Source organism: Trachemys scripta, chromosome 12, assembly GCF_013100865.1.
Source record: "Trachemys scripta elegans isolate TJP31775 chromosome 12, CAS_Tse_1.0, whole genome shotgun sequence".
Taxonomy (NCBI): Eukaryota; Metazoa; Chordata; order Testudines; family Emydidae; genus Trachemys; species Trachemys scripta.
The window spans coordinates 3750051-3773133 of NC_048309.1; the positions used below are offsets into that span (position 1 = coordinate 3750051).

The window sequence follows — 23083 nt, forward strand, 5'->3', positions numbered from 1 at the left end:
GCACCTGGCATTGGTCACTGTTGGAAGCCAGGATACTGGGCTAATTGGACCTTTGGTCTGACCCAGTATGGCCGTTCTTATGTTCTTACATTAGAGATCATCTCTCTCCTGTTTCCTCAGTCCTTTCCCAGTTTGCTTGGAAAATCCACATGTTATTGATAAACACCAGATATGGGTGGGGATAATTCCCAAGGGACCAGACGGAGGTCTGCTCAGCTCTACCTATGAAAAAAGGTAATCAGCTCTTTCGTTTAAATACTGCTGTGAAGTCTTGGGTATCAGTGAATGAGTTCTGTTTAAATGAGAGTGCTTGTGGGAAAAGCGATATGCAAAGTGATCACTTCTTAGATAAACAGGCTTCTAATTAGTAACAGGAAGCAGCAGAAGGTGAGGTTATAGAGAAATGTTATGCTTCTACATTTCGGTTTGTGCTTAGCCAATCTGGAAAAAAGCAGAGAATTTCTATGCTGGGGAAAAAAGGAAACATAAGTGCTGTTGCCTAGAAAACTAAAGACCTGAAATTAAGGTTCCCCCTTTTGTTCTGTTTCTATTCTATAATATCATTTTTTGCTTAAAAACCTGTTTGTAGAACTTTAAGAAGTAGTTCCATGCTTTATGTATTTATCAATTCTTTACAAGAACGTTATTTACCTAACAGAGTAGCATGGTTGTTTTGGCACCATCGTATTCACCTCTGTGAATGGGTGTTTAAAGAGGTAGTCCTTTTGAAGTTTCTGGGGTGAGGGAGAAGCTTTTCTGCATATCAACCATATTTTCCTATTTTAATTACCTTTCCAAAATATTCGAAGCAATTATATCCTGATACTTTTTCATCCATTTTAAGTTCAACTTTATATATACATTCCCCTGTTTAAGACTGCTTTTGTTTGGGTTTAGCAGGGCAGATGTGGCCTTTTTAGTGATACTCAGTAAACCAAAACCACTGCCCATAGAAGAGTTTTTACCACATAAAAGGAGACGTGCCAGAGATTCCATGAAGTTTGCTATTGATTATATGCGGAAAACACTCGGATACTATAATGATGGGTGACAATATACAGTCCTATGATAGTGTATTGCTAGTCCAAGAAACTTAGTTGGCCTGCCATTTAAGTTTATTTTGACTTAAGATACCACTGAGGTTTTTTCCTTTCCACAGTGTGTTGTGTGGAGTAAGTGAAGCATACAGTGTTTGGTGTAATTCCCACGATTTCGCAAGGGTAATAGCATCAGAATTTGTAGTAATAGTTGTTCTTCAAGTGCTTGTTCATGTCCATTCCAATCAGGTGTGTGTACATGCACGATGGATGGAAGATTTTTCCCTTAGCAGCATCCATTGGGCCGGTCTGGGCGCCCCCTGGAGTTGCGCCTTCATGGCGTTCAATATAGAACGACCCACCACCCCTTCAGTTCCTTCTTACTGCCAGTGATGGTTGGCTGGAACTTCCCTTACACCTTGCTTAGCAAGCGCATTCTGTAGTCGTTGTATATAGTTACCATAGTGTCTTCTTAATATTAAAGTTGTTGGGGGTTTTCCCCCACCCATCCCTCCTCCCTGTAGCCATGGGATGCCATGGTCCTTGGGGTTTAAAAATTGTGTGGCCTCAGCCACCTTTGTCCCGCCATCAGCTACGCATCTGCCCTCGGTGCCTACCCACACCCCAATGCCTCTGACAGTGGCACCGTCGTCGCCTCCAGTACCGATCTCGGCAGTGTCCTTGCGGTCATCTTCCATGCTGGCACCATTGTCGACGTCGACTACGACGCAGGCACCAATGGCCCTGGTGCCGAGGGCCCTCCGCCTTCGTTGGCACCTGTGAGTGGATCGGCACTGGCTCCATCGATGGTTCCTCCCGTCGTACTGATGACGGCGTCAACTCTTGGTCCGGTGTCTGCAGCTCTGGCACCGTCTGGCACGCCACTAGCACCAGCGCTGCCCTGAGAGTCTCGGGACCCTCTGGAGGCTGATGGCAGGGAGCATCCGCTCATTATAAAAGCTTTCTCCTCTTCATCACTGGATGAAGCATTGGCGGTTACAGCCGTAGCCCCGGCGCTTGAGGACAACAGGTGCTGCAGCAGTTGCTGCGCAGGGCCACTCAGGGTCTGGGCATTAAGGCCGAGGAGGTGGTAGAAGAGGCTGATTCCATGGTGGACATCCTCGCACCATCAGGACCTTCCCGTATTGCCCTTCCACTTACTAAAACCATTGTAGACACCACCAAGACCCTGTGGCAGACCCCAGCTTCCTTGCTGCCCACTGCCAAGTGCAATGAGAGGCGTTATTTCATGTCCACCAGAGGGTTCGAACGTTTATAGTTCAAAAAACAGGGAGGCTAAGTGTCTAGACCTGGTTGGGAGAAAGGGGGTCTGCTGCTCTGTATCTCTAACCAACAGGCCGTCGTCAGCAGGTACTCGTACAACATCTGTGCGGCGATGGCCAAGTTTATGGAACTCCTCCCGTCGGACTCCTGAACTGAGTTCTTGGCCTTGGTGGAGGAGCGGAAGCTAATATCCCAGGTTTCCCTCCAGGCTGCATTGGACGGTGCTGATGCCGCCACTAGGGTCATGGCAACTGTGGGGTAGCCATGAGGAGGAGCTCCTGGCTCCAAGTCTCGGGGCTCCCTTATGAGGTCCAGCAAACTATTCAGGACCTCCCATTTGAGGGTGTGACTCTTCTTTCTGAAAAGACTGACAAGAGGCTGCACAGCCTGAAAGACTTATGAGCTACCCTCAAGTCCTTGGGACCGCACACTCCTGCCACACAGCAGAGACACTTCCGACCGCAACCTCCTCCGAGATTCCATCAGCAGAACCGACAGGATGGTTCTCGGAGGAGGAACAGGAGTGGCAGGAGGAGGCAACACCCATCCTCAGGCTGCCCTCTGGTCCTAAACTGGCCTTTTGAGGAAATCTGCAGAGCAGCAATGTGGTCCTTCATACACCCTTTCGCCGTGCATTATGCGATTACCCAGCAGGCCAGAGACTATGTGGCCTTCGGAAGAGCAGTACTCCAATCAGTGGACAGCTCTGCCCCCACCTCCTGAACTTGGCTTGGGAGTCATCTGATTGGAATGGACATGAACAAGCACTCACTTCTCGTAACTGTTGTTCATGTCCATTCCAATACCTACCCTCCTACCCCTCCGTCGGAGTAGCCGGCAAGAAGGAACTGAAGGGGTGGCGTGGCAGCAGGGCTCTATATTGAGCGCCATGAAGGCGTGACTGCAGGGGGCACCCAGGCCGGCCCGACGGATGCTGCTAAGGGAAAAATCTTCCGTCCATCGTGCACCTGCGTGCGCACACACCTGATTGGAATGGACATGAACAACAAACACATCTTGAACAACAGTTACAAGAAATGAGTAACCGTTTTTTACTCCCCCTCACTCCCCACAGGCTTAATAAGAAAACAGAGCATGCAAAACTGTCTGGAACTAAAGAGAAGGAAACCAGGAGATTAAAATAAAGACCAAATGTGGGGAATTTCCATAGAAACCAGCACAGTATGCTACTGTACAAGCAGTGCTGAGCCAAACAAAAGCGCTTAGGGACAGTGACTAATTCGGCTGTCACTAGTAATATAGTAACCAAACCCATCTCCTTTTTTTTTCCCATGGCATCACCACACCTAGTTGATCATCAGTCATTTTAATCATCACAATGTTGGCAGTTTCTACAGACCACTCTCTAACAGGATTCTGTTCCTTAATTCATTCCTGTTAATAATTAGCCTTATTACGTGTGGTCATGTGTACTTCCACTGATTGAAGGCTGATATGTTAGGACCTAGATTTTCTTCACTGCGAACGTCTCAAAATTGTTAATTTTTCTGTTATTCGAGATTGTCTGCTTGTTGCCATCTTGACTATTCCTACCCGTTTGGGGCATTGGATGCTGCGGACGTGCGATGTACAAAAGCTAGTTGTAGGAGGATCTTCCTCTGTTTCTATGTAGGTGCTTGGCTCTTGTGGCGCAATAAGTAATGTATTGCCCTAGTAGTGACTCACACTGGCAGATCATAGTGTTATAGAAGCATTTGGAGGTAGAGCCTCTTCAGTCTTTCTTTCCTAGAGGACTGTGGAGTCATCCTGCAAAACAAGGTGGGAGGAAATAAGTGAAAAAAACTTGGACATCATGATTGCTAGCGGGAATGCTTGAAATGCCCTTGACTTTGAGGTTCGTCCATGAGGAGGGGAGTGAAGGCACAGGAGAAGGAGAGAGGATGCGGGTTTAGCAGTGCAACATTATTCCAAACAAGAGTGAGTTAATAAAAGGACATGTGATGGTGATGCTGATTGGTATTGTCGTCTTTGTAGGTTTTCTGTGGAATGTCTATCTTCTCTGGGGAAAACAATAGGTAAGTGACGTTATCATCAGATTCAGGAAACAAGCTTCTGCTCTGGATTATTTATAAATGAGCGGGGAATGGGGGAAATGCCTTCTAAACAAATATAAGCAAGTTTCAGAGGGGTAGCCATGTTAGCCTGTATCAGTAAAAACAAGGAGGAGTCCTTGTAGCACCTTAGAGACTAATACATTTATTTGGGCATAAGCTTTCGTGAGATATAACCCACTTCATCAGAGGCATGGAGTGGAAAATACCATAAACAGGTATAAATATACAGCACATAAAAAGATGGGAGTTGCCTTACCAAGTAGCCAATTTGATTGGGGTGGATGTAGCCTATTCCCAACAGTTGACAAGAAGGGGTGAATATCAACAGAGGGAAAATTACTTTTTGTAGTGCTAACGAGGCCAATTCAATCAAAATGGATGTGGCCCATTCCCAGCAGTTGACAAGAAGGTTTCTGGACATCATCATAGGACCCAACCACATCAGCCACACCTTCAAGGGCTTGTTCATCTGCACATCTACCAATGTAATATTTTGTGCCAGCAATGCCCCTCTGCCATGTACATTGACCAAACCGGACAGTCTCTATGCGAAAGAATAAATAGACACAAATCAGACATGAAGAATTGTAACATTCAAAAACCAGTAGGAGAGCACTTCAGTCTCCTTGGACACTCAATAAGACTTAAAAGTTGTCATTCTTCAACAACAAAACTTCAAAAACAGACTTCAATGAGAGAGTGCAGAACTGGAATTAATTTGCAAACTTGACACCATCAAAGTAGGCCTGAATAAAGACTGGAAGTGGCTGGGTCACTACAAAAAATAATTTTCCCTCTGATACTCACATCTTCCTGTAGGAAACAATTCAACCCTGGCATGGAGATGGACAAGACAACTTATTAGGTATTTTCCATCTCTTAGCCACAAATGTGGTATGTTGTGTCAGTACTGTTCAATGGAATGCTAACCAGGCTAGAATAGTGGTGATATTATAGTCCTCTTCCAACATTCGCTTGTCTCTCCCACCCTTTCCATCAAGAAGATGAAGAGGAGTTGTAGGGAGACCAGTACGTGCCCTGAGAAAAGTAGGCTAATCCCCTACCAACGCCCCAGAATGGAAGTGTTCTGAATGGTGATATTATGCACCATCTTTCTTGTTGCAGGTAATCTTGTGCGAATTATACCACATGGGCTGCTGGTGTTCTTCCCTTCGTATCCGGTCATGGATAAAAGCCTGGAATATTGGAGAGTATGTTGGTTCTTTGTGTATGAATTGTAGTTACACCCTTTGGACCAAATTTTCACAAACAGGTGCTTATATTGGAGTTCCCAGTACTGCAGTCTTGCACTGACTTGCCCAAATACTTATTTTATGTATCTCTGTGTTCATATACATTTATTGTCTATATTGTGACATAAGGTTGTGAACAGCACTCTCTAGACAAATAAGCCGTAGCTTAAAAAAAGCTTAAAGTCCTAACACAACAGACGCTGAACAATGAGGGAACTGTGGAACAAGCAGAGCAAGAGATAAAAGAAGCCTGGTTAATTAGGCACGTTTCTACAAATTAATGTATACTTGAGGTGGGACTGGTAGCACCACCTGTTATTAAAGTTGCCCAACACATCCTGTTATAAGACCCTGTTTTCAGTTTCAGTAATTTTGCCAAACTTTAACCATTTGGGCTGAAATTCTTCATGACAGATGTCTGCCTCAGCCGGAATATTTTGCTTTGCCCATGTTAAAAAATTCTGGTGAGCCCCCTTTTTTTTTTTTTAATGTTCTCTTGCCCCCATGCTTTGAAAGAGGGACTTGAAATTTGGGGTGGCCTTTGTGTCAGGGATTTACTTTTGGTGTGTCTGTGAAAATCCACACAAATTTGACCAAGTTATTAGCCTTTGCAAAATCTCAGTTTGTGCATGCTCAGTAGAGGCTTAGATTTTAGCAGCTAAATTCCCAAAGATTCTGTGCATGCTAGCCATGCTCTAGCCCAGTGGTTTTCAAACTTTTTTTTTCTGGCGACCCAGTTGAAGAAAACTGTTAATGTCCACGACCCAGTGCAGCTGGAGATGAGGGGCTATGGGCTGGGTGTGAGAGTGAGGGCTGCGGGGTGGGGACGGGAATGAGTGGTTCAGGATGTGGGAGGGGGCTCTAGGCTGGGGCAAGGGGTTGGGGTATGGGAGGGGGTCAGGGCTCTGGGCTGGGGGTGCAGACTCCGGGGTGGAGCTGTGGATGAAGTGTGTGGGGTGCAGGAAGGGGCTCCGAGTTTTGGGGGGGCTCAGGGCTGGGGCAGGGGGTTAGGGTGTCGGAGGGGGTCAGGTCTCTGGCTGGGGGTGCAGGCTCTTGGCTGGGGCTCGGGATGAGGGGTTTGGGGTGCAGGAAAGGGCTCTGGGTTTGGGGTGCAGGGTTGGGGCGCAGGCTTACCTCAGGCGGCTCCCGGTCAGTGGTGCAGCAGGGGTGCTAAGGCAGGCTTCCTGCCTGTCCTGGCACTGCGGACCGTGCTGCGCCCTGGAAGCGGCCAGCAGCAGGTCCGGCTCCTAGGCGTAGGCACACAAACGGCTCCGCACAGCTCTCACCCACAGGCATTGACACCCCCACCAACATGCCCCCCCAGCTCCCATTGGCTGGCTTCCGGCCAATGGGAGTGCAGAGCTGGTGCTCGGAGTGGGGGCAGCATGCGGAGCCCCATGGCCTCCCCGCCTAGGACATGGACCTGCTGCTGGCCGCTTCCAGGGCGCAGCACGGTGTCAGAACAGGTAGGAACTAGCCTGCCTTAGCCTTAACCTACTATTCATAAGACTTACCTGCAAAAGTGGATACGCTTCCATTCCTGGTATTCTCATCACCCTTTGAGAGCCTCAGAAGCTCCGCTCTTAAGGTCCTAGATTACCTGATTCTCAGACCTTGTGTCTTTAAGTCCATGAGCTCAGTTAGAATACACCTGGCTGCTGTTACAGCCTTCCTTTTACCTATAGAAGGGGTTTCAGTCTTTGCCCATCCAACCATGGCCAGATACCTTATGAGTTTATAAATTATTTTCCTCTGTCCAGAACCCCTCTCCATGGGACCCTAATCTAATTCCCAATGCCTTGAGGTTACCCCCCTCCCTACACACACACACACTTGAGCCCATGACTACCTGTCTTCTTTTCCACTTCTTCCTCGAAATTTCCTTTCTGATCGCTGTCACCTTATAATAGGTATATCTCCATATATTATTTTATCTCATAGAACTGGAAGGGACCCCGAAAGGTCCTCGAGTCCAGCCCCCTGCCTTCACTAGCCGGACCAAGTACTGATTTTGCCCCAGATCCCTAAGTGGCCCCCTCAAGGATTGAACTCACAACCCCAGGTTTAGCAGGCCAGTGCTCAAACCACTGAGCTATCCCTCCTGCCTTGGCCAGAAGAATGGGAGAACTCGGGGTGCTCATGGCAGACCCACCATATGCTGCCTTCTACTGTGACAGAATGACGCTGTGCCCCCATCCTCGATTCTTCCCTAAAGTCTTGTTAGAATTTCATATCAACCAAGAGATCTGTTTACTGGTATTTTTTCCGAAGCCTCAGACCTCCAGAGAGGAAGTTAGTCTCCTCACACTAGATGTCAGGAGGGCCCTCACCTTCTACCTTGACAGGATCAAAACCTTTAGGGCCTCTGCCAGACTCTTTGACTTCTGTGTCAAAAGGAGGAAGGGAAAGCCAGTTTCCACTCAGACTGTTGAAGTGGGTTTCAGGTTGTATCTTGACCTGCTATGAAGCTGCTGGGATACATTCCCTTCATAGAGTGACAACCCGCTCCAGCAGATCTCGGAACACTTCAGTAGTCCTTCTGAAGGATGTCCCTATAACACAAATCTGCAGGGCTGCAACCTGGTCCTCAGTTCACACATTCATCAGACATTATGCTATGAAATCTGCATCCATGGCTGATGCTACCTTTGGTGACACAGTCCCCCAAACTGTCTTGGATTTGCCGTCTCAGCACCTGCCTCACTGCTTGTGAGTCGAAGAAGGAGGAGAGGTTATTTACTTGTAAAGTAACTTGAAGTCTTTGAGTTGTTTTCTCCCTATGGGTACTCCACCTACTAACTTCCTTCTCCTCTGCTATGGAGTCTTCCAGGCTTCGTAGTTGAGAAGGAACTGGAGTGGCAGCAGACCCGCATCTCCTTCTAAGCCCTTGCCTGAGAGCAGATGCTGCTGCTTTACACAGTCCTCCTGCTTGTCTTGTGTCAAGTACACTATTTATTTGCTTAATTGATTAAGGTGAAGTTTCTAAAGCATGCATAGCATCTCGATTAGCTCCTCATCACCATTGACTTCAGTGGAAACAGAGTTAAACCAATATTGGGACATTTTGGAAAATCTCACCATTTGCTTAAATAAGCACTATACAGGTCCCTTCATATCTGGTCATCTTGGAACATCGTCCTCTTGATAAATGAGCCAAAAGCTAAACAGCTTTTCTTCAGAAGGGACCACTTGAGGCATGCTGAGGCTTAGACGGGGAGAGCCACAACTTCTGTAGTTTCCCTTATAGAGTGACCAGATGTCCCATTTTTATAGGGACAGTCCCGATATTTGGGGTTTTTTCTTATATAGGCTCCTATTACCCTCCCACCCCCTGTCCTGATTTTTCACACTTGCTGTCTGGTCACCCTGTTCCCTTAGCTTTCTGCAGTACTTTTCCTAGACTGAATCACTAACTGGCTTTCCTCTTGTTCATCGTTGGTATCCTTAATATGGAGGTGACTCCTGGACGACTTGAAGCTGAGTTTTGGTTGGATTCCAATCAATTTGGTGGTTTTCTCAGACGTACAAAATAATACTTCCTAACTGGCTTGTTTTAAAAAAGTTGATAGTAAATAGTTAAAAAATCCTTGATAGTAAACTCCCAGTTGGATTATTTTATTTTTCACTATAATAAATTTATTGTAGTTTGTATCTTTCCTTGGTTGCTGTTGCTCATATCCCCTGTCTTTGTTTCTGGCTGAAGTTAGGGATGTTTTTCTAATATGAGTTGTGTGTCCCAGCAGAAGCCATGGTAGGACATTTCCCTAGGTAACTGTTGCTCCCCTTCTAAGGTACCAGTGGTGGGGAGCAGGGAACCAGCTGTTCAGTGCAGATTGCAGGAGTAGTATCCAGGAGGCAGATGTTGGGCGCCAAGGGTCTGCAAGTTGAAAGGAAGGAGGTGACCTCACTGCTGGCATGGCTTCTGAAAAGATGCACAAAGCATGGAGAAAGTGTCTTGGCCATTCTGTCTAAACTGACCGTGTTGGAACTGCTGCCTGGACCCAGCTCATTTCCCTCCCATTGGTAGCTGCATGCCCCTGCCGCCAACTCTGGCTGGCAAGAGACGAATAGGTGATGGGGAGCATGTAGTTACCACCACCTGTGGCTTCCTTTCTCATATGTACTTCTGACTTATTTGCTCTCTGTTTAATAGGAGCATGACTTTGCTAAAAGAATAGAAGAGGTGAAACCAATGTTTGTGGAACCAAGGAATAAAGGAACCTTCACAGAGGTTGGTCATTTGTGTTGTGTCTGTCTCGTTTGATAAGTTCTCCTTTTTATGCTTAAATACTTCTCCGAAGATGTGTTTGCAGCAGTGACTACAGAACTGCATGTTGATGAGTTAAAACCAAGAGAGCTATAAGGGCTCTTCAAATACAGCTCTTCCCTTCTCCTTTCTGCCTTCCCTCATGCTCCATTCTCCTGACGAGGACTGAACACTAATATAGTCATGGTTTGAAATCTGCCTGTGCTTCGGATATTAGTACCATATGTTTAGACATAGGGTGACCAGATGTCCCATTTTTTAAAGGGACAGTCCCATTTTTGGGGACTTTTTCTTATATAGGCGCCTATTACCTCCCCCACCCTATCCCCTGTCCTGTTTTTTCACAGTTGCTATCTGGTCACCCTGCTTAGATACCATGGTGAAGGATAGGGTAGAAAAGCTTAGCTCAGTCTTTCAGTGCAGCAGTCAGCATTGGAAATCCAGCTCTTGGATAGTCTGCAGGCCATTTCCCTCCAACTTGTTGCCGTTTGTTTTTGATTATGAAAATTTTCTATGCAACTGTGAAGTGTATTTTTTATTCAGAATGCTTTTAACTTGGCTGGGCAACACTAACTTTTGCCCAGGGGCTCAATTATTTTAATCAGGGGCACCATCAGAGTCTGCCTTTGTAGAAGGAACTCAACTGGAACATCTTTCCTATGGCATATTCCTTTTTTTCTATGCCAGTATTGAACCCAGTAATTTCCAGTGGGATGGGAAGCCATTTGGTTTGGGTATAAAGGGGCTCTGAAGTGTCTCTTTCCATTGGAATCTTTAAAAAAAAAAACAAAAAAACCCCCCAAAAAACTGATGCATTTCCAAGGCGCGTGCGTGCGCGCACACACAAAGCAGAGATGGTTTAGAAGCAACCAAAGAGAGAAGGCAATGAACTCTAGTAGAGGGAAGGGAAACTCCTGCCACTTTTCCGTATAAATACTACTGTGTATGTCTGTCTGTCCTCGGCACAGCTTTGTTTAGATAGTGTTTCTTGGGACTGCATTGCTGGAAGATACTGGTATTCAGTAGTTGTAAGGGAAGAGGAGGCTTCTTTGCAGTTCTGGCATGTGCTGCTTGCATCGTAAATGGTTTATAGAAAACAAAACAGCTGTTAAACTCATGGACTGGCCATTTGTCAAGACGGGAAAGAGAGGACAACTTCCTGGTTATGTGCACATCCTTGGCTGGTGGTGTACAATATTCTTTACTGTTTAAATTGTTTATTGAAAAGAAACAATTACAAAATTAGATGGAAATGACCTAATTTAGAAACAAGGTTCGATTACAGAGGGTTTCAGAGAAGTATTTCTCTGCTAAAAAGATAACAAAAGTTTCATACCAACAGCTTAACGTGTAGAGGAAAAAACATTTTGGTAACCCAGGAAGCTGCTAGGTAGAGTTTGTACCAATTTTCACTGAATCATTGCCTCTTCTGAGGCAATTAGCCTGTAACATGTGATGAGGTTCCTGACTAAATTATTGTTACACTTTTCCATCGCTGTCTTAAATCCACCTCCTTGAAAGGTGGTAGCTAGGTCAGAAGAAGAATTCTTGCATCAACCTAGCCTTTGTTTACTGTGGGGGTTAGGTTGACCTCACTACGTCACATGGGGTGTGAAATTTTTCACAGCTCTGAGTGATGTGGCTAGATCAACCTAAGTTTTAGTTGTTTAGGCCTCGGTTGCAACAGACTTATTTTTCTGTACCTAGTGAAATTATTAAAATAAGATTCTTCATACTTACAGATATTGATGCAGTTCTGGAATGTGCTGCTTGCATCATAAATGGTTTATAGAAAACAAAATTAAAGTTTTAAATGAATAGCCTTCTATTTTCCTAATTTGTTGAAATTCCCCACACTTTTCCCACCTTTTTCTCTTCTACTGAATTCCAGCCTCTTCTCCTTGACAATGATTAGAGTAAATGATAACCTCAAATTGCTTTTTGTTTCCCTCTTTTGCCAGTGTGGAGTCATAAGAGTACTGCATGATAAGTTCTTTGTTTTTCCTTCAGAGATAGGTGATATCACAATGTTATGTCTGTCAGAAGAGCTGTGGGATTCTTTGTAATAAGGGGGTTTTGGAAAGCAAATATTTCTAACATCCATAGTTATACTCCAGTAAGGAAACTGACACAAAGCCTAGTTAACTACATCTTGAGTCTTAGTATGTGAGTCAAACTTGTTGTGTGTGTGTGTGTGTGTGTGTATAAAGGAGGTTTTCTCCCCCTTCCTCTTACCTAACCTGTTTGTCTTGTAGATCATGGATGCATATTATGATAAGATTGTCTGTCCCAAGTCTAGTGGAGCTACTTTCTTGGCAGTATGTCGGGGAAAGGTAATGTAGAACAGAGTTTGTCATTCTTGAGAGCAAGCTGCTTTTTGCATTGAGTTTGGAAGACTGTAGCTCTTCCAGATACTATTTTTAGCAAAGAGAAATGTGTGTGTTTGTGTATCTATATATAATCACATGCATAAAAAAGCCCTAGTAAAATAAAGGAGCAAATGCAGACTGCATAGTTTTTCCAACTCTATTTTAAGTGCACAGGTCTGTCATTCATGGTTTTACTAGTGATACGTGCATAATCTCAAAGGAGACTGGCTTCATGCTTTCCTACATTTTCTGTTGGTTGCTCACAGAGGAGCTGTATTACTGTATGAGAGAGACTGTATTAGGCAAGACTTGACAAATGTTTCTGTCAGCCTAACATTATAAGGAAACAACTGTCTGAAATGTTGTGCAATTTCAAAAGATGAACTAAAGTTAGTTCAAACCCAGTGCCTGCGCTGGAGCCCTTCTGCCAGTTTTGGTGGTTTTATGGTCATACTTTCCTATTTTTAGAAATTAATTTGATCCTCTTGAAATGGTTGTATTTGTTTTGAATGTTGAGGGAGGTGCCCCAGAAGAGGAGCACACTTTGTAAATAGATGTTGTTATTAATGGTCATCCTCTGGTGTATGGAAAGTCCAGGCATGAAATGTATAATCAGCAATTGGTGTGCTGGCAACACAGCCTGGAAATCAAGAAGATTTTGAAATGCTTACTATCTCAGAAACCATAGAAATAAGAGAGAAGCAGAGAAACCTCTCCTTACACACTTTGGCTGATGTGGTACTCGGTCAAGGCCTAGCAGTAGGAAAACACTGGGATTAAAACCCTGGCAATAAAAGTAAGGAATCCAGTTCAAACTGTTTGTTTCCACTACTCTCAAACTATAATTGTTAGATGTGTAATTTAAGGCAGAGAGGCCACAACCCCTGAACTGCTCTAAAATGTCACTTAATTCCCTGTTAATGATTGAAAGCACTGTTCATCTTCAGGCCAGCGAAGGCTTGGACTTTGCAGACATGAACGGACGAGGTGTTGTTATCACTGGGCTTCCATTTCCCCCTCGCATGGAGCCAAGAGTCGTTTTAAAGATGCAATTCCTGGATGAAATGAAAAGACAAGGTTCAGGGGCACAGGTAAGATTGGGGAACTTTTTCGCAGATGCTTTTTTGCCAGTCCATTGTCTCATAGTTTCTCTCTCCAGCATATGGTTTTTCTTGCCATCTCTGTGGGGCCACAGTAAGCAAAACTGCTCTATCAGACCATACGAATTTGACACCCCTCTCCCACACCCCACCTCCTGCTGGGTTGTGCTGAAATGTTAAATTCTTCAAGTGATTGCACGTGTCTGTTTCACTTCAAATGTGTGTGCACAGGGTGCATACACACCTGATGTAGACTGAACATGTGCAACACATCTCAAAGAACAGCAGTGACCGTTCAGATTAGTAATCGTTTTTTCCACTTCTGGTTTCTATGGTTCTTCTTCAAGTGCTTGTTCTCGTCAGTTCCAATCGGGTGTGCGTGCCGCATGCTTGGTCGTCGGAAAGTTTTTCCCTTAGCAGCTCCCGTCGGGTCAGCTGTGGAGCCCCCTGTAGTGGCGCCTTAATGGTGCTCAGTGTACGACCCTGCCGACGCAACCCCCCCCTTCAGTTCCTTCTTATTGTCCGTGACGGCCGTTGGCGTTGCATTCGCTTGCCTAGAAGTGCTTCCCTTAGCTTTCTTCTGTAGTTTGTAGTTCAGTCTAGGTTTTAGTTAGTCGTTAGTTTTCATTTCCTGTACGTAGTGTATATAAGAGTTTGGGTTAGTGTGCGGGGTCCTCCCCTATCCCTTCCCTTCCCTTGGCTCTGGGGCCCACCTCGGGGCCAAGGGTTTAAACCAGAGGTGGGCAAACTACAGCCTGCAGGCCACATCCGGCCCGCGGGACCATCCTGCCCCGCCCCTGCTGTTTACCACTTACTATGACTATGCTATCACCCAGCATGCCAGAGATGATGCAGCATTTGGCAGAGCGGTGCTCCAGTCAGCGATTCCTTAACTCTGACCCCACCTCCGGGGGAGAGCTTGGGAGTCTCCTGATTGGAATCGATGTGAACAAGCACTCAAAGAAGAAAAAACAGTTACTCATGTTCTCATAACTCTTCTTCGAGATGTGGTTCACATCCATTCCAATACCCATCCTTCTTCCCCTCTGTCGGAGTAGCCGGCAAGAAGGAACTGAAGGGGGATCGGGTCGGCAGGGTCATATATTGCGCGCCATGAAGGCGCTACTCCAGGGGGCTCTACAACTGACCCGATGGGAGCGGCTAAGGGAAAAACTTTCAGATGACCGTGCACACAGCGAGCACACATCTAATGGGAATGGACATGAACATCCACACCGCGAAGAACAACAGTTACAAGAAGATGAGTAACCATTTTTAGTCAAACACAGGTCATAAATTTCTTGAATACAGTTGTATTCAAAATAGCTTGAGTGTATGGTAACCATTTATCTTTCAAAGGAAATAATTGGCCCAGAAGGAAATTGGTCAGGAAGTATAAACCACGGGTATGGTGGGCTATGTTTGGCAGTCTTTCAGGTTTAAGTACAAATACTATGTAATTCTTCTTTATCATCTTGCAGGGTAGCTGTTAGCTATTTAATGACATGGTAAGTGCATTGTAGAGCCAGGGCTAAAAGCCCTAATTCAGGGGCTAAACACCAGAGCAGGTTATATATTTTTAATAACTAGGTCAGAGTTCCATAGCAATAAGTAGTGCCTCAGTTTAGTCGGAAGGGACTGCTTTGGCAGAGTCTTTCACGTGACTCGCACCATTTAGAGATGCATTTATAGCATGTATTTGGGACTGAGACAAGTAGCCCCTGCATTGAGAATACATTTTACCTACAGTAACTCCGCACTTAACGTCGTCCTGGTTAACGTTGTTTCGTTGTTGCATCGCTGATCTATTAGGGAACATACTCCTTTAAAGTTGTGCAACGTTCGCTTATAACATTGTTTTGTGGTTGGGGGCTTGGAACTAGGGTGGGCCGGTAGCCCCCCTATTAGTTCCCCTCTGGAACTAAACTAAACAGCTGTTCCGCCGCGCTCAGGAGGAGCGGGGAGGCGCTGATCCGCGGGGCCCACTGGCGGGTGGGAGGCACTTGAGGAGTGTGTGGAGGGGAGCTGATAGCGGGGCTGCTGGCCCACCCTGGTTCCAAGCCCCCACCCACTAGCTCCAATGGGCTGCTCTTCCAGAGAATCCCACAAGTAGTGGGCAAAGTACTGTACTAGCAGGCATGGGGAAAAAAATTCCCTGGAACCTAACATCCCCTATTTACATTAATTCTTATGGGGAAATTGGATTCGCTTAACATTGTTTCGCTTAAAGTTGCATATTTCAAGAACAGAACTACAACATTAAGCAAGGAGTTACTGTATTTGAATAGCTTGATTTCTCTTCCTCCCCCCTCCCCCGGCCTTTTTTAGTATTTATCCGGGCGTGAGTGGTACCGGCAGCAGGCTTCCCGGGCTGTGAACCAGGCCATCGGCAGGGTTATCAGACATCGCCAGGACTATGGTGCCATTTTCCTTTGTGACCACAGGTGAATTCTTGTGTTGAATAGGATCGGCTATAAATGATATACCTGTCAACATTTCTCTCTCTCTCTCTCTCACACTCACACATTCACACACACACACTCACACACAAACTACCTGTATGTATAAGTGCATTACTATGACTGGTTGAAGAAGGCTACAGTTCATTAGTGATCAACAACGACCTAGGTATCATTCTCCCTAATAAGTGAAAATAACATTACATGTTCATCCTCTGTTCTCCTTTCCCAAAATCATCTCTCTCCCCGTTCCCTCCGTAAGGCTGGTAGTAGTATTAGCAGATGCAGAATAAGCTGTCAGTGATTTGATTATTTGTGTGTGTGTGTGTGTGTGTGTGTGTAGATATATATCTTTTTTTATATAGTGTGACAAAGTTCCTCCTCTATCTTGGTGGGTCCTGCGCTTATTGGCGGATTTTCTTGCCTCAGAGATTCACCATGTGGGTTGGGGAACAGCCCAGAGACCTTCCCCTCTGGAAGAACCCACAGTCCAGGTCAATTGGGAGGTTTGGGGGGAACCCGGGCCCGCCCTCTACTCCGGGTTCCAGCCCAGGGCCCTGTGGACTGCAGCTGTCTATAGTGCCTCCTGTAACAGCTGCATGACAGCTACAACTCCCTGGGCTACTTCCCCATGGCCTCCTCCAAACACCTTCCTTATTCTCACCACAGGACCTTCCTCCTGGTGTCTGATAACGCTTGTGCTCCTCAGTCCTCCAGCAGCACACCCTCTCACTCTCAGCTCCTTGTGCCTCTTGCTCCCAGCTCCTCACACTCGCATCACAAACTGAAGTGAGCTCCTTTTTTAAAACCCAGGTGCCCTGATTAGCCTGCCTTAATTGATTCTAGCAGCTTCTTAATTGGCTCCAGGTGTCCTAATTAGCCTGCCTGTCTGAACTGGTTCTAGCAGGTTCCTGATTACTCTAGTGCAGCCCTTGCTCTGGTCACTCAGGGAACAGAAAACTACTCATCCAGTGACCAGTATATTTGCCCTCTACCAGACTCCTGTATCCCACTGGTCTGGGTCTGTCACATAATCTTTTCATGCCAGGAGTTAGAACTTCCTGAAACGCTAATACAAGTTACGTGAATACAGAGGTTCCAGTCCTGCTCCGCACTAAGTTTGAGAAGGCAGTGAACAGTAATTGCAGTTTTGAAGGGAAGTGCAGGAAGAAATTACATATTGCCAGAAAATCTAAAAATGGTCTCACTTGTATTTCTAACCAGAATCCTTTTTCTGGGAAACGAGTGAATTCCTGCCATTGCCGTAAAACATGTCCGCTTGAGTAGGAGTTTTGTTGGACCATTTTGTGTGTTGGTAGCTATGCCGTGAACCTTCTGAGCATGCCATAGCCTCCTTGTTTTCCTGAGAATGAGACTGAATCACCACTTTGTACTTTGCATGGTTCCCATTCAGTTTCTGAAGAAAGCTGGTTATTTCCATTTTCCCATAATGTTTTGTTTCTCAGGCCTTTCATCTGGTCTCTGCACTACCTGCAGTTTCTTCCTGTGTTTATTTCTGACTTAGCCCCCAGAAACCTCTGGATACAATAAAGTTTCATTTAAAAATAAACTATCTCAAGATTGATATTAATGATGATGGGATAGGTGACCCAGAGAACTAATGGTCTAGAACAGAGCTTATCAAACTGGGTCTTGTGACCCCTCAGGAGGTTGTGATGTTATTACGTGGGGAGTCACAAGCTGTCAGCCTCCACCCCCAAACCCCGCTTCACTTCCAGCATTTATAATAGTCTTAAACATAAAAAAGGGGATTTTAATTTATAAGGAGGGTTGCACTCAAAGGCTTGCTGTGTAAAAGGGGTCACCAATACAAAAGTTTGAGAACGACTGGTTTAGAATGAGCCTTTCGTTTCTGGACATCTGGGCACGAATCCTGGTCTGTGTTCACTAGTAGGAATAAATTTGGTGGTTTCAGCCCAACCTCTAATGAGCATTTTTCTACCTTATGCAGCTGCCAGTCAGTTTTGGATAGTATGATATAACTGGTGCCTAGCAGGAATGTTGCAGTCCAGTACAGAGGTGTAGTAATAGACACAAACACCCTGGCTCCAGCTAACTCTTGGTCTCCTGGGCACAAAGATCAATCCCAGGTTTTTTTGTGTTCTTACCCAGCTGCTTGTTCTTACTGTTCCGGCTTAGCTCCTTGGTTCCTTACTTGGCGTTCCCAAGAGTAGGGGCATAGTCTTACTATGAAATTGAATTCCTCATGTTGAGGACAGTGTCTACATATGCTCTTAAGACTTCACTCTCGTCCCTGTTCCAGCTCCTCAGGTGAGATGTCGAAAGCTGCCTTCTGCTGAGAGATTAATTTAGTGGAGCTATTTGAGGGATTTTTCTCCTATTTTTCAATTCTCCACAGGTTCGTGAACAATGATGTAAGATCCCAGCTGCCCTCCTGGGTCCGCCCTTATGTCAAGGTTTACAACAACTTCGGGCATGCAGTCAGAGAGGTCTCCCAGTTCTTCCGTATTGCTCAAAAAATCGTAGGTATTGTCAGACAAAGGAGGAGTTTTTGTCCAAGGGTGTCAGGAACTAGGCGCACTCAGCCGTAGGAGGGCTGGGCAGAGAGTCTCATCATTCTTAAGTGATCTCCTTTACTCAAGACTCTGAGCTGCACTGGGGGATTCTGAGGGTCATCCCTCCCAGGGAATGTGTCACCAAGCTACAGGGCCTTTTGGGCTAGATTTCAAAGGAAAAGACTCTTCTCTTGTCTTCCTCTCATCCAGCCTGCTCCTAAACACAAGTTGGTTTGGTCTGGTATATAAAATGAGGGAGTGAAACTGATGATATATATTTCCTAAAACTCCCCTCGTCACCCACATGGAGAGGACATGGAAAAATTGATCAGACTCTCAAATTATTAAGCTGGCTGGTATGTAAAATGAGAAGCAGCAGCGGTTAATAGCACAGGCCAGAAATCATCCTATCATTTGCCCATTTGGTACTAGGACATCTTTAATACTTTGGCTTCTGCCTTGGCATTAGGGAGCTCTTTGATTCACTAGTACAATACAGTTTGCATGCTATAGGGAGGCACGGCTGATAGACAAAAGGATTTTGAAGTTGAGGACTAAGATGGTGCCGTCAAAAGAATACAGAATAAAGGTGGCAGGGTACTTTGTGTCAGTATCTGTGAGTGAGAGAGGTGTGAGCCTGAAATTGAGTTTATAATTCTCATGCACTTAGGGGGTTTCAAAAGAGAACTGTCTCATTGTAAAGGGAGGCCAAAGGATAGTTCATCTGTATCAGAAGGGGCTGCATTGCAGAGAGAACATCATCAATATTTTGTATGATGCTTCCCACTCTGACATCCCTTTACAGCTGCATGATCCCTCTGTTCCACCTGCGTCTTTCTGTGCTGAACCTCCCCATCTCCAATTAATCTGCCGCATCTCAGGTGCATACGTGTTCAGACCTCTCAAAATTCACGATCAAAATTTAGTTTATCTTCAGCTTTGCTCTTGGGTTCTTTCATTGAAAAACGTTCAGCCTTTGAAGTGGAACTGTAGTGTTTGCCTAGTGTAACATTTTCCAGTCTTTGTGCAGATGCCCCCACCCCCAACACGGAGCTCCTGCCCTAACACCATATGTGAAGGGGACCCGACATCATCCACGTCATCTGAGCAGCCCCTCTCCCGGACAAAAGCCAAGAATTTAGATGACCATGTTCCTAGTTTGAAGAGGAAGCGAATGGGTAAGTCTGAGTGTTTGCATTTCTAAATTGTTTACAATTGTGTCTTCCTTATATTATAGGAAAACACATACACTGAAGATTTTTTTTTTTTTAATCCAAAAATTCTGGGCCAAGCCAGAGGTGGAGCAGGGAGACTAGGAAATGCAGAGGGGCAAGAATCCAGGAAGGGTTAAACAGAGGAGGGCCAAGAATCAAAAGGGATATAGACTAACCGTAGAGGACTGGGGAACCACATGGGAGAATGGAAAGACTGGAAGGAAGAGACTGATGGGTATGGAGTGAGTTGGGTACCAAGGTGCATGAGATGACAGCAGACTGGGGATGCATGGAAAGGGGGCAGCAGATGTGGGTAGAGAGAGGAGGCAACCAGGCAGACATGAAATAGTCTTTTATTTGCATTTAAAAACTCCAAACATCTCAAATTTTCTAGCTGTATGACTCAGCTTTCACTGTGACTAAACACATGCCATCCCCTGCTCCATTGGTACAGGTGCCTGAGGATGTTTCTTTTAAGGGTTCTAAAATGGAATTGACAAAAAAGAAAATCTGGCTGGCCGCTGAGATGTCCAGGTGGAGGGAGTGTCAGAGAGTTACCCCACAGGAAATATTTTGGTGTTTTTGAACAGCCTTGAGCATCTGGGGCTTCAACATGTTGAATTTCATCATGGATATATTTGGTATGACTTGAATTCTGACAAAGGCTGACTATTCTGGAAAGCAACATCGTCTGCTGATTAGAATAGGTGACAAGAAGTCAGAAGGCTTGGGTTCTGATCCTGGCTCTGCCACACGCTTGCTATCTGACACCCTGCCTCCATTTTTCCATCTACAAAATGGGGATGGTGATTTATTCACCTTTGTAAAGTATTTGAAATCCTCCTAATAAAGAGGCTAAATGCTGTTAGCTACATACCCCATCTCCCATTTTGTTCAATAATAGCCTCCTGTACGTTGCGACAGCTCAGAAAACAAAACGAGGGCATTGACATCAAGTGAACCAGTGACCTAAAAAATTGAGTTTAACTGATGTCAAAGGTAAAATATTTTTCATGCCAAAGAAACTAGAACAGACTGTTCTGTTGTGGACTACCTGCCATTCCTGAATTTGACAGTGTTTCATTGCACAATAGATATTGTCTCCAAGCCAATTGATGTTCTCAGAAATTAATCTTGCTTTCCTGATACTTTCTGATTAGAGAGACAAGATGGGTGAGGTAATACCTTTTATTGGACCAACTTCTGTTGGCAGGAGAGACAGCCTTTTGAGATTACACAGAGCTCTTCTTCAGGCCACTGTGTAATCTCAAAAGTTTCTCTCACCAACAGAAGTTGGTCCAGTAAAAGACATTACCTCACCCACCTTGTTTTTCTAATATACTGGGACCAGCATGGCTACAACAACTCTGCATACAACTTTGTCTGATTGTTTTGCCAGAAGTAAAAATATTTTGCTACTCTACTTAGTAACTGACACACAAAGGTAGGTAGTCTCACAAGCTAAAGAGGAATAAGTGATTTTTTTGTGTGTGGGGAGAATGCCTTTTTAGAAGCATCAAGGTGATGTTGCCAGAATCTGGAACTGTAGGGTTAAAGTATCTACAGACAGACACAACTAGACCCTAAAGGATGAGAATATATTTCATGGACAGGCAGCTTGAATAAATGGCAATAAGATGTCAGTTTGGTACATGTAATGATAAGCACTTCATAAGCTCAGTGAGGTGATTGTCTAGTAGAGTAGTATACGTGGCTAATAGTAGCTCATAGTCTCACTTACACAAGACTTTTTTTTTTTTAACTTGTTAAACACTACAGAAAGTATGTGTGTTGATATTAGTCTTGTGCCATGTCAAAAGTTAATTACACGGACGTCACTGCAGGAATTGGGCTCTGAGGGCGATTCAGAGACCCACAGTGTTTAAACACAAATAACTTTGATAGTAAGAGTGGCAGTAAGATTTCTGAAGATCACTCGGTGTAAACTGTTTTGAGTTTATTCAAGCTTTTCCCAGACCATCCTTGAAATACAGAAATCAGAATTGCACGTATAAAGTCACCAAGTTGGAAAAGATCAGCTAAACTGACTTTTGTTGACTCAGTTGTTCAGTGCGGTTCCACTGCAAGAGAGACAAAGGATGAGAGAAACCAGCACCTACTACTGGGTTGCCACATGGAGGTTAGCAGGGATGTTTGGTAGGAAATCCTGTAGAATCCATCAGAGTTATTGGAAACATTGGCATGTCGCCAGGCATGTAAGAGGAGGAGGAGGTATGTAAATTTCTTCTTGAAGTATGTGTCAGTGTTGATCCCACTGTAGGGACCAGATATGTTTTGACCAGCAGTGTCTGTCAGAGCTGCACAGGGGTTCCACTGAGCTGCCTCATACTCCATAGAAGGGCATAAAGGGCAGGGTGACTGCCACGCTGCTTCACTTCCCTCTTACCGCCCATAACAGTGAGATGGAAACCAGTGAGTGTTTGACCCACTAGTTCTTAAGTCAGGAAAAATTACTTCTGGTTCTTCTGAAAATCTTCAAAACCACTTCTCATCTTCAATTTCAACCACTGTGGACTGATTACTATGATAGAACCAAACACCTCTTCTCAGACACCCCTTACAGATGCTCTGTCCAACCCTCCCCTAGCCCCACCGTACAGTGTTTCTGTAGCGGTGGATTCAAAATCTGCAGGCTTCTAACCCTGTCCATCCTGCGATGGACTAATTCCCCTTAAGGACAGGCACAGTAAATGTCATTTTCTGCTTGGGAGAATCTCATGTTCTGAGCAGGTGCTGAGGGTGCTTAGTCTGGACACCTCACAAATCATGAGATGTGAAGTTGAAACTCCACCTTCTGGGCCCAGACTTCAGATCCAGAGGCAACCTCCAGAAGCTTCCTACTGAACAAACCAGCATCATTTAGCACCCCATCAAGAAGACAAGTGACAGTCTACCATGGAGAATACGCCACCAAGAAAAGGCCTGTCACCGAGCACCAGCACCAAAGTTGACCTCTGCTTTGACGACAAAGCTGGCACCAACATCTCAAACACTGAAGTCAAGCACTGGAAGTAGCCACTTTGAGTACTGGAGCAGAAGCTTAAAGCCCTCCCACACAGCATCCTCCCACACAGACAGGCACAGCAGGACCTCTGGGGAAAAGCCTTCCAAGCCACTCTCAGTATCGAGGGATGGAGAGAGAGATCAGATTCTCCTGGCAATGATGGCCGTACCATTGGTGTCAATCCTGTCCTTGTGGGATGATGCTCAGGCTGAACCAGGCCCATTGTCAGTGGTGAGCTATCCATCGGCACAGACTCCAGTACTGAAAGCAGCTTATACCTCAGCATCAGCCCTAAAGAAGTTATGCTCCTCACCATCACCAAGGCCATACATTCTCCCTGTCCTCAAGCAAGCAACTGAACATCAAGGCACATTTCACCAGAGCGCAGGCAGCAATATCTGTCTGCTTGAGGAATGTGCTAGTCTGAGTTCTGCAAGGCAACTGTGTAGAGCAACTCATCAAC

General features: G+C 45.3%; 1 protein-coding gene across 14 annotated transcripts in view; it reads left to right on the forward strand.

The window, feature by feature from the left end:
- The window catches only part of RTEL1 (regulator of telomere elongation helicase 1), a 101292-nt gene that overhangs the window by 38883 nt on the left and 39326 nt on the right, over window positions 1-23083 (forward strand). For 13 of the 14 annotated variants that reach the window (XR_004647868.1, XR_004647869.1, XR_004647870.1 and 10 more), the window contains exons 18-26: window positions 121-234; window positions 4317-4357; window positions 5522-5607; window positions 9803-9880; window positions 12172-12249; window positions 13233-13376; window positions 15714-15829; window positions 18225-18348; window positions 19412-19559. Coding sequence is in view for 11 of the 14 variants with exons in the window: in XM_034787462.1 (XP_034643353.1) it covers window positions 121-234; window positions 4317-4357; window positions 5522-5607; window positions 9803-9880; window positions 12172-12249; window positions 13233-13376; window positions 15714-15829; window positions 18225-18348; window positions 19412-19559 (929 nt within the window). In the remaining 3 variants the exon portion in view is untranslated. The remainder of the gene's footprint in view (window positions 1-120; window positions 235-4316; window positions 4358-5521; window positions 5608-9802; window positions 9881-12171; window positions 12250-13232; window positions 13377-15713; window positions 15830-18224; window positions 18349-19411; window positions 19560-23083) is intronic. The other variant, XM_034787464.1, reaches the window with a different exon arrangement.